The 19,671-nt window shown below is 35.6% G+C and overlaps 1 protein-coding gene across 7 annotated transcripts in view; it reads right to left on the bottom strand.

Annotated features, from left to right (window-relative positions):
• The window catches only part of ZMYND8 (zinc finger MYND-type containing 8), a 95,614-nt gene that overhangs the window by 56,883 nt on the left and 19,060 nt on the right, over positions 1–19,671 (bottom strand). For 2 of the 7 annotated variants that reach the window (XM_063297092.1, XM_063297095.1), the window contains exons 1-3: positions 17,699–17,747; positions 7,736–7,819; positions 6,658–6,728 (exon numbers count right to left, since the gene is read on the bottom strand). In XM_063297092.1, the coding sequence (XP_063153162.1) occupies positions 6,658–6,728; positions 7,736–7,767 (103 nt within the window). In that variant the 5' untranslated portion in view covers positions 7,768–7,819; positions 17,699–17,747. Of the gene's footprint in view, positions 1–976; positions 1,047–6,657; positions 6,733–7,735; positions 7,820–17,698; positions 17,782–19,671 lie in introns of those variants that run through there. The other 5 variants (XM_063297096.1, XM_063297093.1, XM_063297094.1 and 2 more) reach the window with 5 other exon arrangements.

Raw genomic sequence — 19,671 nt, 5'->3', positions numbered from 1 at the left:
ATGTGTATTTTTTCAAACATGAAACAGAATATTGTGCTCTGGGAATTCAATCCATGTCCTGGGCCAGCCCAGTCCAGACAAAACAAAATCCCCAATGTGGAAGAGTTCCAACTGTTCCAAATATAGGAAACAATGGAGTTAAGAACGAGCTTCTTGCCTATAAAAATCTGGATGACCCCTACATGGCAGCAAAGAATTACAGAAAAATCTAGCTTGTTGCTGCCATGTAGCGATCATCCATTTTTTGCAGCCTAGTCGGGTAGTCATCTTAGTTTTCTTTCAACTTAAATAAATCATTTGCTCTGGGGGGTATCCTAATTGAAAAGAATGTGAGGAGATATAGGCTGTCTCTGCATTTATCCTGCACACAAGGCACAACCTATTCAATCAATTACCTCCTCCAGAGCAGAATATACAAAATTAATTCCAGTCAGTCCATTAAGGGGCTACTTTAAAAAAAAAGTTTTAAAACTAAACTTCAATTTCTAATTTGTTTGTTGTCTACCTAATCCTGCAGACAGGATCATGGACTATCTCTCTACATATTTAAGGTTCAGCTACAGATTACCACTTCCCCCCATGGCTGGTTGCTAAAAATAAGTAAAAAAAATAAAAAAAATAATTGCAGTTTCTTTCTATATGGCAGAGCAATCAATTAGTGAAAGCAAGGAAAAGCCTGGGAAACACACCAAAAAACCCCTCTCTCTGCCTGGCTGTCAGCATTTACATCATGAATGAAATTACCTTACATTTTTACAGTGCACAGTAGTAGCACACAGAACAAAAGATTATTCATAAACCGTACACATAGCCTTAATCAGCAAAGTAACTCTTTACATTTGAAGTGCAAAACAAAAACTGCAGCAAACAGGCAAAAAACTCCAATAAGTTCAAACATGCCCCTGCAAGCAAAGTGCACGATGACTTATATCAAAAGTGCACAAGAGCATGAACAGATAAACACATACATACTCACATGCAATTCTAAGGTTACTAAGCTGGCCAACATCATCTTTTCTACACTTTTAAATGCACTCCGAAGACTCCGGAAATGGCTAAAAGAGAATGCTGTACACAGAGCACAAGGAAAAATAAATGACACCCAAAGTCCAAACCTCCAAAGGAGCCTATGAAACCCAAGCACGCTGTCAACTTCTGGTGGAATAGATAACCTATTGTTTTAATGGGTTTCAATCATTGTATTATTATTTTATCTTTACTCACTGTCCAGAATTCCACTAGTTAGATGAGTGGCTATATAAAATTATTTTATTTATATTTATATATATATAAATATATATAAATATAAATATTCCATTATCACAATTCATTGGAGTGTAACATAACATCTTCAGCCTAGGGATTCCAACATTCATACACCCACAAATTAGCTTTCTGAGTTACACACTTGTCGTTCATTTTTCTGTATGTATTCATCAAGTCCACTCCCCCAAATCTACAATTCATTTATACCTATTACATTCTCCTCTCTCTTGGTTTCACAGGGATACAGCATATCTATTTTTTATTTCTTTCATTATTAATTTATGCTCATTATTATTTACTCCTCTTCTATTCCAAGTCACAATCTTCCATATGCCATAGTTGTCACCAGATAGGCCCTTATTACATATTGACCTCTGCCATGTATCATGACTCTGGTCAATCACATTCAGTTTCTAAATTATACAATCAAACACAGATAAAAAAAACTGCATGTGAACTTAGAAGACAGCTGTATCCATGCCACTGATTCTCAGCTATAGCCTTCCTATCTGATCACAATACTACTTATGGCCTACCTTAGAGAGTTATTGTAAAACTTTACTGTTTGCCTAAAGGAACAGATAAAGGTGCCTCTTTCCCAATTATTTTTTATAAATATAGCATAACAATAACATCTTTGGGGGGAGATGGGCAGTAACAGAAATTTGAATAATAAATAAATAAATATTCCACAGTCTAGGTAGCAGAAATCAACTCTTTTAAGCCTTCTGGTTTTCTATGTACAGTACAGAACAAACAACCACAAGACTGAAAAGAAGTTAATGTAGTATTATATCCTGCAATGCTAACTGCAGAGCTTTGATTTTTCAATCTAGGAAGGAAAATTAATACAGGCTGAACAATGACTATGAACAAATGAGATGGATGTCTTCTCTTCCTCAAATACAGAGATGAACCATATGCATTAAATCCATTAAATGTACTATTAAAAGGTAAAGGTTTCCCTTGACGTAAAGTCCAGTCGAGTCCGACTCTAGGGGGCGGTGCTCATCTCCGTTTCTAAGCCTTGGAGCCGGTGTTGTCCATAGGACACTTCCGGGTCATGTGGCCAGCATGACGACACGGAACGCCGTTACCTTCCCGCCAAAGCGGTACCTATTGATCTACTCACATTTGCATGTTTTCGAACTGCTAGGTGAGCAGGAGCTGGGATTAACAACGGGAGCTCACCCCGCCGCGCGGTTTCGAACCGCCGACCTTCCGATCGACAGCTCAGCGGTTTAACCTGCAGCGCCACCGCGTCCCTTAATGTACTATTAGATGTACTGTTATTACTACAGTAGCAGCATTAGCAATAGAGTAACATAATATAAGCAAATAATAGGTTCCTCTTTTCAAGATTTCAAACATATACAGGTGGTCCTCGTTTAACAACGACTCATTCAGCAACCACTCAACCTTACGACAGCACTGAACGAGCGATAGTTACAACTGGTCCTCGTACTTACAGCTGTCATATCATCCCTGTGTCATTTAACAACAGAATTTCCTGTCCCAATTAGCATTGTTAAGTGAGGACTACCTGTACTATGACCAGGTAGAAGACGACAGAAGAAAAAAAAGAAAAAAAGAGAAGGATCAAGAGCTGAATGTGAGCAAATTCAAGACAAACATTTAGGTTATTTCTAGATGGCAATCAAAAATTAATTCTTAGATCACAGAATCAAGTTTAAATAATAGCTAAATGGTGAATAACGTTTCATAGAAGTTAATAGATCTTAGAAGTTGAAGTTTTGTGGCAAAAAACAATATAAAGTAAATCTTGGATGCAATTTAAGGCAGCAATGGATAATGTGTCAATGAGAAAAAGAAAGTGCCAGGAAGCTCAGACTGATAAAATTCGAGCAGTGAAGTTCATGATCTGGGATATACGAGGATTCAAGAGCAATATTTATGAAAGAAACAGGGAGACTACAGAGCTTTAAAAAACAAGAATAATCTGCAATAGATACAGGATATTGGAAACCAATGTGAAGATGAACAGGTTGCTTAATCTTCAAGTGTTAATTCTTCTTAATTCTTAAGCATTAATTCTTAATTCTTCAAGTATTTATCTGTATGGGTTTTCTTGCCTTTGCAGATATTTTTAAAAGATTCTAGAGCTGAGCTGCATTTTGACATGCCTAGACGGCATCCACCTATTTTATACACCTTTAGAACTTATATTTATCAGCTCCCTGAGGATGCCACAGGACAAAAATCCTGAGGTATCCTAGACTGTGAACAAGTAGGAAGGACTGAGTGAATGCATGGATGACCACTTGAACAACCACAGTGAAACTGAAGCAACTAAAACTGAAGTTTTTTCCATGATCTCTGTGCATCACACATACGGTTCATATGATCTATTTAGAATTAGAGAATGCAGGTCAGTGAAACAACGCTGACAGCATAGCCAGACAAAAAAAGCACCATTTTGTATCTAGATAGTAGGGAAAAAAGGGAGAGTGGTAATTTGACAAATGTTAAGAAGTAGAACTCCATTCAACGTAGCTTCAGAAGTTGCCACTGTTCTAGTTAAATGGATCTAGCATCTGACAGAGGCAGCTTTAATAACGATGGAACAAAACCAATGGCTCTACTAACACAACAGGAATTAATCTGAGAGGAAGTCTGCAAGGCCCTCTGTTAAACATGCTTTCCAGAACAGTAAATGCTGTGTCTGTTAAAATGAGGATGCCCTATCAACGTAAAATGGTACGGGACAACTGTATTTGAGTTGCTGGAGAAAGAAATAGAACAATAAAACAATACCCTGATTCAAATATCTATATTTTTAATTGTTTTACCTTAGTATCAGATTTTGTAAGCTGCCCAGAATCTTTTGGAATAGATGGCCATAATAAACGTAACATAAATAAATAAATATAAATGGGCATAACCTTCAGGAGAAAGTGATGTCTGGATGCAATACCCAATGAAAGCAATATATCATGCAGTGCTTGCTAAAAATGAACAAAGGTCAGATTCAAAAGCAGAGGTACTGTTAGGCTAAAAGCTAAGAGTGTTAATTCGTTAAAGCTGAAAGTGCAACAGAGAGACTTATTGATAGAGGAACCAGAGACCAAGTAAGAGATATGAAAACACAAAATACTGCTCTATAGGAACATAAACAGCAATAACTGAAAATAATACTTTTAACAGGAATACAGAAATAAACCTTTAAAATAGACAGCATTAACTGAAAGACAATAACTAGGAGTCTGAGATGATACCCTGTTCAAGTGAGCACAAACGTAAAGAAGATATCCCATTTTGCTTCATAAGAACTCCAAACTCATATTTTCTCAATGTCTTTTAACAATAGGAACTTCAGCTGTCAGAGGTGTACTGCGATGGCATATTGTAAGGCACAGAGACAAAAAAGCCCAGATATATTGAGTACCTTTCTGCAAAGAAAGATGATTCTGAGCATTTGGAAGCTGCTAATACCTTTTCTGGGTGAATGTACGTTAGGCAAGTTAGTGGGTAACCAAGGCATTATGAAGCTAATGACTGATCAATCCTATCAGAACTTTAAGATGGAAATAGATCACCATCCTTGTAGGACAAAAAGATCCAAATTTTCCAAGCAGCAACAAGTTTGCTACCACTGATATACAGAGTTTTGATACTAGTGTAACATGCCCCAAATCCTATTAAAAATTCATCTATGGTTAGAAAGCAATTTGCCAGCAGATGGAGCCAAACTAGTCAACTGATGCACTTTACCCTCTTCATGAACAACTTCTTTTTCTTCTTAGTAAGGGTAAAGCCAGAATTTTGAGAGTGTGTTAGGCTTCCTTAAATAGTTCCTAAGTAGAATTCAGTGAACGACAGAGAAGAATTTGCAAAAGTCCAAACAACTGTTGATGATATTGCAGTGGATGGCACTGTAAGTGTGCTTGACTCTGAAGACCTGTAAGACAACATGCTCATTGCTGAATGGTATTTAAAATTAATCTTCAATATTTGGAAGCATTTGCTGGTTCCAGTGCTGCTGTGTAAGACACATGAAGTACCTGCTCCCTCAACAGGGCTCTTAAGTTGAGAGATCTGTTATGACACACTACTTTGTAAAGCTCTGGCAATTAAAGACAAGAGTCAATTAAATGGCTCTCAGACACAAACACAAAATATATGCCTATCTAATGAAGGTAACTTATTTCCACAGTTTCATTACTTACGGAAAAGAGCCTTTATGGCTATAAGTTTCCAAAATGGATGTCAAAGAGATGGACAATTGAACAAGAACTGTCCAAGTACAAATAAAAACACACAGAACAAAACTACAATTAACAATAACATTTAACACCATGTTTACCTCATGAAGAGAAGAGAATATTCCTAAATGCTATTTCAACAGCAATAAAAAAGAACTGAAGAGAATTATGCTAAGTCCTAGGAACATACACTGTGAAAGGCTATTTTCTAGGTCCATCAAAATACAGCTCAGCTCTAGGATTCTCCAAAGATTCTGCACATAAAAAAACATACATGTGATGTATAAAGGCCACAAAGAAGTGAGAAATTCTCCTTCATGACTTGAATATAGAGAAATAGAGAGAGTCAGTTTGGTCTAGTGGTTAAGGTACCAGGCTATAATCCAGGAGACTGTGAGTTCTAGTCCCACCTTAGGCATGAAAGCTGGCTAGGAGACCTTGGACCAGTCACTCTCTCTCAGCCCAACTCACCTCACGGGGTTGTTGTTGTGGGGAAAATAGGAGGAAGAAGGAGTATTAGGTATGTTTGCTGCCTTGAGTTATTTATAAAAATAATAAAGATTGGATAAAGAAATCAAATAAATAAATGCTTTTGGCAATACATTTCTGGTATTATCCAGATGTATTGGGCTACAACCTCCAATACCCTTAGCAAGCATAATGGGAGTTATAATCCAAGAAATCTAGAAGGCACCAGGTTTGGGTAGGTAAGCTGCTCTAGAGATAGAAAAAAAGAACTATAATAAGACAACTGAAGCAGTCATAGCAGGATATGCCTTGACCAAAAGCAGAGATGTACAATGTTTGTACACAAAATATTTTGGCTTAGAATATTTGTGAGCCATAGTTAATGGCTTAGCATAAGGCATGTACCTAGCCAAATGTGGCTTAACTGACAGTGTATTTAGGAAATCAGTATGATAAGGAAAGGTAAAATAAAGCTTTTAAAAATATAGATGGAAATTTGTCTTTTTAAATTTCAGTGAAATACAAGACAAAATAAGCTTATTACTTATTCAGAGTGAATTACTTACATGAACAAGGAAAAAAATTAAAGTATAAAGTATAAAACAATACTCAGCTTTTTCTTGGTATCAAAAACTTCAAGGAATAAAAGAGGTATTAGCTGAATTGTCTAAGAAACAGGCACAATACTGTTTTTACACACCTTTGGATCGAGTGGAGATATCCATCCCTTCCACTACGTCCTGCTCTGCTTTTATTTCTTCTTCAGCCAAGCTGTAAGAATACAGAGACAGCGATGTTCACATATTTATATTCATTACAGTTTCAAAGCAGAAGAGCAGAAGACAAAGCAGTAAGAAACATGATCCAGATTTGTGTTGCTTTCAGTGGTGTTACGATTTATAACAGTGGAAATAACACTTTCCTTCAAAAGTCAAGCCTGTAACTTACAGAGATTGTACACCAGATTCTACAATGACCGCTCTTATATGTATTCAAAGATTTGCAGCAGTAATGGTATGGAAGAGACAAGTTACGAGCTAAATGAAGATCCCGAGACCCTTCTGAAATGTGGAACCTGTGCTGCCTTTTGCCTGAAATCTGGAACAATTCCAGCTTAATAACAACAACATAACCCACATTTGAAGCAGATCCTTTGGTCTGTTTCAGAAATACTGTCCAGATAAATCTAGCGTATCTTTACCAAAATAGGTTCACGATCACCTTGTCCACATATACCTCTATTTTCCTATTGCTACAAGTATAAAATTAAAATTCACATTTTACTACTACAGTGTAGAGGCAAAAAGGAGAAAAGACCTAACTATTGTATGGTCGAATGCATGGTCACTTGAAGTTAGCTATATATTATTTCAGGAATTGTAATCATTGTGACACTGAATACCATTCCAGCACATTTTTTTCACAGTAAAACAAAACGTTTAAAAAGACAATCTCATTGAAAAGCACTGGCTAATTCCTAACCAGAGACAGAAAAAAAATGTAAGTGTGAATGCATACATTTTCCAAAGAACATAATGTACGCTGGGTATGATTTATGAGGTAGCAAACAGCCATCAATATTAATGGACTATTGACAGCCCGATAACTTAATTCGCTTTTAAAACCATACATATTGGTTACTGTTATCGTAACTCTAGGGGAGGTCATGAGGGGATTTGGACCTCAATGTGGATAATACACTGAAACTGAAATCAGATGAGATGGATGTGCTTATTCGTAAGGACAGAATTCCAGAGAAATGATAAATCTGCCCATACCCGAACTGGCTGGGTGACTTTGGGGTAGTCATTCTCTCTCAGCCCAACCCACTTCACAGGAGGAGGGAGCATTATGTACGTCACCTTGAGTTGTACAAAATAAAAGGCAGGAAATAAATTCAAAACCCATTAATGTATATTTGAAGCTTGCATATTTTGTGCCAACAAACATCATTTTACACTTGCTTATATTAAATTGTATTTGCCATTCTAAAGCCCATTTACCCAGTCAAAAGATACCTTTTTGGAGCTTTTCACGATTTGTTTTTAGTTTTACCACCTTGAACATCAACAAACACGGTCACTTCACTATTCAGCCCAAACTGTCACAAAAGTACTGCCTGAAGATGTTTAAATTTAGAATCATAGAATTCTAGTACTGGAAGGCGCCATTTAGGCCATCAAGTCCAACCCGCTGCTTGGTACAGGAATCCAAATTAAAGCATCCCATCCCAAATTAAAGACAGTTGTTTTAATATATGGCTGTAGATCATTTATCTCGATAGCTGATATCAAACTTTTAGCGTTACAATGCTTTTTCCTAACATTCAATCAGAATCTGCCTTCCTATAACTTAAATTCTTTATTTTGTATCCTGCACTATGGAATGAGAAAGAACCTTCTTCTATGTGGTATCCTTTCAGCTTTTTGATGACTATCATACCCCCCAAATCTGGTTTTTTGAAGGCTAAACACACACAGCTCATTCAATTACATTTCTCTGGCTTAATTTCTAGTCCCCTGACAATCTTCATTGCCCTTTTGTGACCTTGTTCCAAGTTCCTAGAATCTTTCTTAATATGTGATATCAAGAACAAGATACAATACTTGAGATGAGGTCTGACAAAAGCCGAACATAGTAAAATATTTTCTGTGATTTGGAAATTAGAGTTTCCATGATACAGCCTAAAACTACCAGAGATCCATAAGGCTGGCTCTGATGGTGTTCCATTAAGTCTTTAAAAACACGGCTCTTCTCCCAGGCCTTTGGGTAGGGTGCTTGTGGAGCTACTGTGAGTTATGTTTCATGGCACGTGGAGTGTGGTTTGTCCAGATACATATGAGCTTTTTTTGTCTTTTTAAGTGTAAGTTGCCCAGTCTTGTTCTGGAGTCAGGTGGCCTCAAAACTTAATAAATAACAACAACAGGAACAACTCGATTTCCTTGCAGCCACATCACACTGCTGGTTTTTATTACAGCTTTCACAGATACTATTATCAAGTCAGGTTTCCCCTTCTTCTACCTGAGCATTTGATTTCTGCTTCCTTAAGCAAACATTGCACCTATGTCTTAAATTTGTTATTTGCAGCCCATTTCTCTAAACTAGCAGGATTTTGAAATTTGTTTGGAGTATTGGCTATCCCTCCCAATTCTCTATCTTTTGCAAGTCTGAAAAGCATTCTCTCCACCTCTTAATAAAAATATTTAACAATAGAGGACCAAGAACTGACCCCTGCAGTACACTGATTAGTATCTCTCAATGATAACCATTGAGAAGCACTCTTTGAATACTGTTTCAGAGCCAGTTATGTATCCACTCATGCCATCCAGTCCACACTTAAGTACCTTGCTAATCAGTGTATCGTGGGGCACTGATAAACGCTTAGCTGAAGTCTTAGAATTGTAAGATTTGTTCTTGACAAATCCATGCTGTGTTCTGGTAATTAACAAATTGTTTTTATGGTGCTTACAGATTGATTTCTTTATGATTTGAAGCTTCCCAGGTATCGATGTCAGACTGACAGCTCTGTTGTTTGCTGGATCTTCCTTTTCCCCCTTTTTGAAGACAGGGACAACATCTGCTCTCCTCCAGTCATCTGGAGTCATCCATTCATCTACACTATCTAGAGTGTAAAAATCTATAAATCTAAGTTGAAAAACAAATAAAAAATAAATTGTAACCTTTAATGACCTGCCTTCAAGATCAATAGTTTTACCTTAAAGAAATAGCAAGGAAATTATTGATTGATATTGAAGGTTTTGGGAAGCTCAAGTATTAGAAAACTTAAGTGGAAAATGTTGAAAAAGTACCTGATAAAGCTATCTAGATGTCATGTACAGAAGCAGTTACACAGTAAAGTGATAAAAACACAGAAGTTCAAGTAGCATATAGCTGGAATATTAAAAACCATGTAATAAATACTAATTTGTTGCATTTGATCAAAACCAAACTTCTCTATTCAGTATCAGTCAGTCGAATGTTTCTGGGAAGCTCAAAATGAGCATGCCTGTACATCTGTCTACAGCTTTATAAATTACAGATTATTTTCCCACTTTGCTAATCAACTTTAAGATGTTCCATTCTCTCTTCATAGGTAATTGAGAATTCGAGGTTATCATAACCAGAACTTTCACAGATAGGCTGGTTCTGAATGAAAATAAAAGAATGGTTAAGAGATGGATACTTTCTACAATTTTGTGAACCATCATTCTAAAAGTCCAGAAAAACTCCCAATGCACCATAAAGGACAACTACAATTTTATTTCCATTCCCTTTCCTAGTATTTTTTAATGTTACCTATTTAACCAGTATTGTTAATATATTTTCTAATATAGCTCCCAATTCTTGTATAAATAGCATGACTAAACGGTATTATATACTGTATTAAAACTACCGGTCTTAGGACATATCATTTTACAACTGAACTCATAGCACCTCACTTGGTATTCTGTAAGCAAAGCAACACTCTGGGGTTCTTCTGGAAAGTCTATAGGTTGTTTTGTTTTTTACCTCCCATATAAAATAGTTTTATTTGAATTTTTAAACAATGATGTGATTGTTCATGAATATGTTAAATTATAAACAATACCAGTCCAATACAGATTCATGGAAAAAAAACATTTTGCCTTCCATAATCTAATTTTTAATACATTAGTGGTTTATATCAGCCTCCAATCTTCTTGGGTGCAGAAGCCACCTGCTAGAATTCTTCTATGAAATATATGGTACATTCTAAATTAATTTCTGATATATCAAATATTTCTTTAAAATAGTTAAGTGTTCTTTTGGAGAGGGGAGCTGATATAATTAGATAGGGAACTTATTTCTGCCTTAATCTATTCCTTTTTACCTCTTGCAGTGTCCAAAATTATGAAAATTCTTACGTTTTAAAAAGAGCCATTCAGTTCCTTTTAGAGATAATTCATTTCATTTTCAACTATCAAAACACAAGACTTAATAGGACCAAATGAATGCAGGACCAGAATTGGTTTTACATCTGTCTTATATATAGTAAATTAGTTGACTAGAGCCAAGGAAGTGCAAATGGTACTCTACTTCTGTAAGGGTTACCAGACTCCTATACATACATACATACTCTAAATCAGATCAAGGAACTTTCTGGAATCATGTAGAATGAAACATGGAATCAGATGCAGTAGAATGAGGAAAGAAATTGAGAAGACCTCTCTGATAAGCAAAATATTGAATTAAATGGTTCCTCCCGATACACACCATAACTAACTGAACATTATGCAGTATGAAGATACATGTTGTTTACCATTTATAGTTATAAATAGACCAGAATAAGCTTGCATTTTGACAGATGTAAACAAATATTGGTTGTTTCATTCAGAGAAAGGAAACAGGAATTAAGTTATGTACAAATACACAAGTTTCCCTTTTAGGTTTTAAAACATAGTTTTGCAATTTACTTTTTCGAATTAAATAAATTTCCAAAACATTAGACCATTTGAAAAGCAAAGCTCAAACCTAAAAACACTGTTCTGGGCTTTGATATGCAACAAATGGAGCTCCACAAAGATGTAAAAGCTGTTTTCCTATATGTAGCTGTCAATGGAAAATCCTGTAATTACATTGGGGTTTATTTTATGGGTTGAAATAATCTAAGAATCTAGATAAATCTAAAGTTAGATTTTAAATCTAGAAACAATGTGAAGACATTCTGAAATATCAGGAAAAAAATAGGAAAATGACTGTTACTTTATTTTTGAAGAATGTCATAAATTCAGTGAAATTTTTGTTTCTGCCTAAACCACTGCAATACATACTGAGCTGCCTAATCCCTTCACTGATGCCAATGAAAGATGGACAAGTCTTCAGGATGTGCATGCAGGGGATTAATATTTGCTTAGGATAACCATTTCTAGATCTGGTAGATCTTCAAGTATGTGCTTCCATCCCATCACAATTTGTTTATAATCTGTTTAAATAGATCAGTCCAAAAAAGATTTTGAAGAGACAATAATTCAAAGAAACATTTCCCAAACAGCTACACTTTAGTATACCTACAATACATTTTCTTCTTTCTAAAGCTCTTTGTATAAAAAAAAAATCACTGGCATTAAGAGAAATGCAAGCAGAAAATAAATATTAAAACACAACGAAGATTAAACGATCAATGTGCATCATCTTTCCTACCATATTGAACAGTTATTCTTACAACTCATTGTGATAACCTTGTTACCATTCCCTTTAAAATACAGTTAAAAAGGTAATTGTTTGGGATTGTCTACCAGATTTAATAGTACATATATAGAAAACGTGTAATATTACAATAAACATTTATCATCTGTTTTCTGACAGTGTATTATTTTCTTGAGAAGGCAGACAGAAGTGTTTATATTAGTAATTCTTTGCCAACTACAATATGAAGTGACTTGAATTTATATTTGCCCCCAAACTAATCTCAGAATTTATCAAGTGCAGTAAGAAACACCCCCAAAAGCCCCAAATCTTAAAAATGAAACTAATTTCTTGCACAAACATTTTAGACCTTTGCTGACAAAGGATTTACAACTAAAATTCCCCCATGCCCTTTTTCAAATGAAATCTGGGTATTGAAAGATACAAATGAACCCAACTATCAAAAATGTTTGTAGTGTGTATTTTACAACATTAAAATCACATTCTTTATTGGTAAGGAACTGTGGTTTGCTTTTAAAAAAAACCTCTAAGCTTATATTTTACACAAATAAAAATACTGTATGTTCTTTAAGAACCACTCTTTACTGTAACTTCATTATTTAACATATGGAAAAATGCAGAAGCATCTTATGCATTCTCCTAACTTAATTTATCTATAAAGAGGGAAAGTTGTAGATTAACAGCTATACTTGGAATTTGGATAGGAAATCCAATAATGGAAAACAACTAGACAATATTGTCCATAATGTATTCTCACTAATGGAATAACTTACTATCAAGAGCCATACATTTGGGGGAATTGTTCTTTAAATAAAAAACAATGCTCAACAGTCTTAAGAACTACACTTCAATTTTATCTTCAAAATAATTGATGCTTCTACAATACAAGTATCAAGCATAAAGTAAAATGTTTAAAACTGCATTTAATGAAACTGAGATATTATTTTGCATGTCATAACTGAATAAATAGCATCTGTGTATAAGCACTCACCTATAACAGTCTCTTACTCATCGGTAGCTATGCTATTTATGCAGGATTCTTAAAATGGCGTCTGACAGCACTGCATTGCCTCATTCCTATACAGAGGCTAAAATGGTAGCAATTTATTCAATAACTATGACCTTGCTTAAGCAGTAAGATTTTTAAAACAATTAAATAGCAAACAATATTACAAGATGATAAAATATCCAATAATGGTAAGCTAAAACACCCAAGACTAAGAACATTGTTAAGATACAATTTGCTAAGGGAATCCTTCAATCAGAATATGTAAGAACTGATTCTGTCTCCAATTATCCTGCAAAGCCTAATGCATTTTAAGATTAAAAATAACTATTAATCTGGTTAAAGTAAAAGGAACTAGATGGTTTATAAGACATTCATTTTGTTTTTTTTTAAGATGTAGGAAATATACAATAGTTCACAAATCTCATAACTCATCAGGCAATTATGTATCAACACTTGGCTAACAGGGTAGCAAGACCCCAATCCCATGGAGAACGTGTTTAAGCCAAATGATTTCATAGAATGGAACTGCACAATCCAAAAATATGTCTAGTTTAACAAAGCTTCTGGCTATGTAATCAATTCTTAGCTACTGTCTCAAATGTCACCTTAAAGCTTCTGATCATGTTTTAAATAAATGCATGAAATAATTCCTAGGGTTGGTTCTTACAATTGTTAACAGCAGGGAAACAAGTCTCTAGCAAAAAGTATTAAAATCTGTGCTATGTAGCATGGTCTAGAGAAGAGATAACATTCTGAACCCTTGACTCCCAATGCCCAATCTGATGACCTATTATAATTTAAACTGCTAAAATGAAAATATGATATGAAAACATCTCCCATAATGCCAAGATGCCATCCAGGATTTTAATCTGTCACTCTTAGCTCAACATACTCTAGGGAACTGATTTACTACTTCTGCACTCATGTCTACAAAGTAGCACCTGCTTTACAATAGGCTGAATTTCTTGCCAGGTATAAAACAAATGTAGTCACTTTACTGAAGTAGTAGTCACAGAAGTGATACTAAATGGTAGATGTTAACCAATTTTTTTTTATACACACACATAATATAGCTATATATATATCACTCACTAGCAACTGGGGTCATCTTACAATAAAAAAAGAACTGATGTTTAATACATGAAGATTATGCAGACTGATGCTAAATTTACAAATAATAGTATTTGTACTGAAAATGTGCCAGGATCTTCTAAAAAGTTCTTCCAAAATCAACAAAATAGATTGTGTGTGTGTCTGTGTGAGTGAGTGGGAAAGTGAGAGGGGGGGGGAGATATTTGTTTTGAGGGTCATAGCACCCTTTCCTTTTCAAAGGTGGCTAAATGCTGTGAAAAAGCTTCTAGAAATGTACATTTTTTACCTGTTTCTATTTGGCTCTCAAATAATCTGCACTCTTTTTTATAGTCATTGAAAGGCATGTGTGTTTATTTTAACTCACTTTTATTTTTATTTGTTTTTAATGAGAATACATGTTGCTTTCTGTGATTGAGAGTTCTAGTCCTGCCTCAGGCATGAAAGCTGGCTGGGTGACCTTGGGCCAGTCCAACTCTCTCAGCCCAACTCACCTCACAGGGTTGTTGTTGTGGGGAAAACAGGAGAGGAAGGAGCACTGGGTATGTTCGCCGCCTTGAGTTATTTATAAAAATAATCAATGTGGGATAGAAAATTAAATAAATATATAAATAAGCAAAGAAACTGAGGGCTAAATCATAATGAATTATATTTATGTTGACCAAAAGAATAAAAAGGAATATTGTGCCAAAACAATTACTTTCTCTCAAAGGAACATATTTCAGCTACATTATTCAGAGAAATTGCAATCAATATTCAAATACTCTAGTTCAGTTCTGGTAGGACAGGAAGAGTAAGTATTGACCTAATTATATAGTCACTGTTGCTAAAGGAGACTTGCATCATCTTGCTTCAAGTGGACTGTGATTCTATGTATAAATGTCACACGACACCAAATGTGATTAAGTAAAAGTGTAAAAGTGTACAAATTATGGAATACTTCAGCTTGGCTCAGTTTCTTTACTTAGACGGAACAAAGATGGGAGAAATTTCTGGAAGGCCCTTCTCAGCCTTGCTACAATATCTGTCAATCTTTAACCTATTCTCTGTTTTTATTGGTCAGGCTTTGAACAGAGCAACATGATTGGGCTGATCAGGGAACAACACTGCTGTCTCTCCTTGCCTCAAACATCTTGCTGCAATGCAGACATTTATATTTTGTGAACTATGAAAGAATTAGCATTCAAATAATTTAAAACGGTGAACTTCAGGGAATTTATGATGCTGTGTTTCATTATGTGCACAAGCGTAGTCCATGCAAATATGCTTCCCTTTGTCAGCAATAGCTCTGGAGATGCAGATCTTGAGACACATCTTTCTTCAACAAAACCTAAGGGAGCCATTTTAATTCAAGCATTCTGAGTTCAGCTCATTTTCCTCCTGCTTCTTCATAAGATAGTATTTTCTAATGTTAAGATCCCACACCTAGCTGCTAATGCGTAATACACTTCTGCAAATGCATACGTCTGACCATAATTTTGACAACCAAAGCACTGAAATGTATTTCTCAGCTGTATCTTAGTACCATTTATATATACTAATAAGTTCTATAACAGATAAAAGCTGATAGGGAACTTTAACTCCCCCAGAAACAGAGACTGCAGGGGGAGGGGAGGGGGAATATAGTGATTAGGCATTTTTAATGATGATTTGAAGCGTCCACTTTAAAACCAAGCCACAAGCCTTGGTTAAGGACAACAGCAAAAAGGATACAAGTACTAGATTGCAGTTTATCAAGTCCATGATAGCCCTGAATAAGCTGTGACAAGGAATTATTTCTCAAGACATATTTGTGCCACAGCACAAGCTGGGTTGCTACAAAATGGTACAGAAACTGAATACACAGCACAATCTGCAATGTTGTGAGAAAATGTCTACTGCAAAAGCTGTTAGTTGAGACATGCATATAAATGTCTGTTTTAGATTTTAAACACACCAGTAACTGAAGTGATTCTAAAACCAAATGTCATGCTGGATGATATAAGGTAATTTAAAAAAACCATAGGGTAACTGAAGGATAACCTTATAACAATGTAGTAAGATTACTTTGCTGAAAACTAGCACATTCATCACACTCAAAAGCCAGAGGAAGTATGAACTGGGCTTTAATCTGCAAATGCATTAATTAAGAGCCTCTGTGAACAAAGAATAAGCAGAATGTTGTTTTCAGAAGAAAACAGGAAGTTTATATTTCAAGGATAGCAGAATATTGTGGAAAAATGAAAATTCAGATTGGCACACAGTTTTTAAGAACAGAATTCTGAAAAAACAGAACGTTTAGTTTTAGTTAATTAGCAAAAGAAAAAAGAAATCCCCTGGATGCATTGAATTTGCCCTGTTAAAAGCAAAAGATTAAATACTACTTAAATTTATCAGAGAATAGCAGACAAGTTTACTTACCAAACATTCAAGCAACCATCTCATTTTTCCCAATAAATAAGATAAAACAAGCTGGCAGATTTGGGATTGACCAAAAGGAAATTTTTGAAATAATTACGTAGCATCATGCCAAAAACCAGAAAAGCCCAAAAAGAAAGGGAAAAAAAATGAACATGTAATACTCTCATGAACCACACATGATTTTTTATCACTCCACCTCAGAGAACTGAGCCTGTTACATTGCAAAAGGAAAAAAAAAAGCACAGTTAAGAAGTCCATTAGTTTTTTTGTATTACAGAAAAGGTAGATAACAGTTCAAAAATGTGATGTCTTTAAATAGGTAAGGAACAGAAACAGATATATAGCTATGTCTGATAGTTTCAGACCTAGACCTTAACTATTTCTCAAACCTACAATAAGAAAGTCATTTTTAAAGAGACAGTTTGAAAGGAATATACTTCTCCCAGAAAAATGCACACACCCTGCTTCTACAAATCCTGTAAGAAAAAGTATCCATTTTAAGTTAATGTAAAGCTGCACAAAAACATGATGCAATAGCACTTCACTACTTAGGCCCAGTATCTGCAAACTGCCATTATCACTATTTACTGCAGGCTAAGTAGCTAAAAATCCCATATTTTATCAGGGGTAACTTAGATTAGCTCTTATTTTCACTGTTTGAAAAGGTAAACTTGCCTGTTCTGCTGTCTGCCATTATCCCTGCTTGTCTCCCTGTAGGGCAGTTAAATGCATCTGCTCCCTAGCTTCCATTTTCTCTTCAGCAGGCATGTGACACAACAGACAATAGTGCAGGCAAACTGCTCAGACACAGAAAGCTGCTTTGGAAGAGCAGTACCTTGACAAACTCTAAAACCACCATCCCCTTGTGAAGAATATGTATGCAAACGTTTTGCCGGTCTGTAAAATAAAGCTATGGCTAATGGCTACTAAACCATGTGACCCAAGAAAGCAATTTTAAACATTTTCAACTTAATAAAGTGCTGTGGGGTGAGTTTTGCGCAACAGATCACAGAGAATCACACTGTTAAGCCACAACTCATAGGTTTCAGAGAAAAAAATGTAAAAAAGTAAAGCTTACCTCTGTGGATGCATTGTTAACACAGTGTTATGTCAATACTTATAAAACATGGAGGACAGGCTCTCAGTACTCAGACAGAAAGGGCTTGGCACTTCAGCTTGATGATCTGTCTCCCTAATAAAAGCTAATCCTGGATTGGCTACTTTGGAAAATCTGAATGTAAAGCTTCAGGGGATTGGCTGAAACACTTCCTGAGCGATTATCTTTGTGCAGCTCTGGCAAGCAGGAGCCATCCTGTGCACAGAGAAGACACAGGCTAAACTAGGCCTGTTTTAGCAAAAGAAACTTAAAAGGAAAGCCACCCATATACAAACTCCTTGCAGAAAGCAGATTTTCACAGAGAACAAAGTGAACACCAAGTGCCAGACTAAAAGACTCTCCCAAACCACATCTGTTCCTTTTGCTTGAGGCTTTAAAAACCTGCAGGGTTTCCCAGGTCACAAAAGCTGTCCTCTAGAAACCATTCAGAAAGAAAACAAGAATGCCGTAACAGTAAGTGAAAAATGTTTTGAAGCAATACACATATGCCACACAAAGCATGCAGTTAAGTTTATATTAAAGGATCATGGTTATGTGCTGTAGTTCAATTGTTACATAAGATCTACACTGCTTAAAAAGCAACCTTGATTCTTCCAAATACATTTACAAGACTAGTGAACTGTGAGAATTCACATTGTGGATTTTTACAAACACAAACAATATACATTGAATAATAAAGTGGGAGTTGTTTTCCTAAACACTTGCAGTGCTGTCTTCCTCATTAAGTAGAATAGATGCAGAAAATAGCTACATTTTTCAGTAGCATGCTGCTTGATGTTTTCACAAATTTCTCTTATCCCTAAAGTCTTCTAAAGCTGCCAGTTAAACAACAATCTCACCTGCCCCTTAGTCTGCTACAGCTTCTTATCCATTAACCCTATCACACTCAGGTCTTTTTAAGAGGCAGGCCTTACGAAGAGCCGAGTTTCAGGGTGTGGAAAAATACCAGAGCTCTTTCACACAGGGAAGAACAATGAAGTGCAATGTAAATTTAGCAAATTTGATCTAGTTGTTAAACCAAGAGAAAAGGTGGAGGGAAGATAATTTTGAGCTGTGGCCACAAACGGTGTCCTCAATTTTTTCTTCTTGCGTTTCAGTTTATCTACCACAGGCCATGTGATACATTGCTAAGCTGCAGAAAGGGAAACTGTACAGTTATGTAAACTTTTGGCTGTATTTACAAATACAACAGGTAAAGAAAAATTATAAATGCAACTAAAAATTACAGTGCATGTGGAAGTGCATGTTAACAAAATGCTAACAGCAGCATATATGAAGAAAGAGACTGAAAGCAAAGTTGGCCACAAACAGATAGTACGAAAAAGTCAAGTTCTGAGTATATGTCCCAAATATCACATGGATATAGACCTGCATTTTTATGACGCTATAATGTATAAGAACAGAGAGAATGATCCAGTTAAGACTGGGCCTTGAAATCAGGAAGGCTGCCAACCACAAAGTAAGGCTGTTTCTTAACTGCCTCTCTAAAATCCTTCAGTTTACAATCACAATGAAAGCTAGATAAATTACTCTCCCATTTCTACAGTTAAGTGGTATGATGACAGTTCATACAGATAGAAACAAATCTTAGGTAGTGTCTGCATAATCCAATGCAAAGAAATAATAACAGACTATCATGCCTCATACTGTGGTTAGGGTGTCTGTGTGTGTTTTCCCTGAGATCCCAATCATCTTCAGACTTTGTAGGGAAACTCACACACTATTAAGAAGCTGGATGTTCTCTGTCAAAGCTGTTTTTCAGCCTATTATCATAAATTAAACCCAATGCTAATTTCAAACACAATTTTGCTGTACTTTCTGCTAGGAAAACATTTCATTTTTCAAATTCCATCCATTTTTCAGGACAGAGAGAAGCAACACTCTTAATGCATTTTCACAATTTTTGTTCTCATTTTGAAATGCAGCAGGAAGTT

This window comes from Candoia aspera, chromosome 3 (genome assembly GCF_035149785.1).
Source record: "Candoia aspera isolate rCanAsp1 chromosome 3, rCanAsp1.hap2, whole genome shotgun sequence".
Lineage (NCBI taxonomy): Eukaryota > Metazoa > Chordata > Lepidosauria > Squamata > Boidae > Candoia > Candoia aspera.
This window is presented reverse-complemented; position numbering and strand designations above follow the sequence as displayed.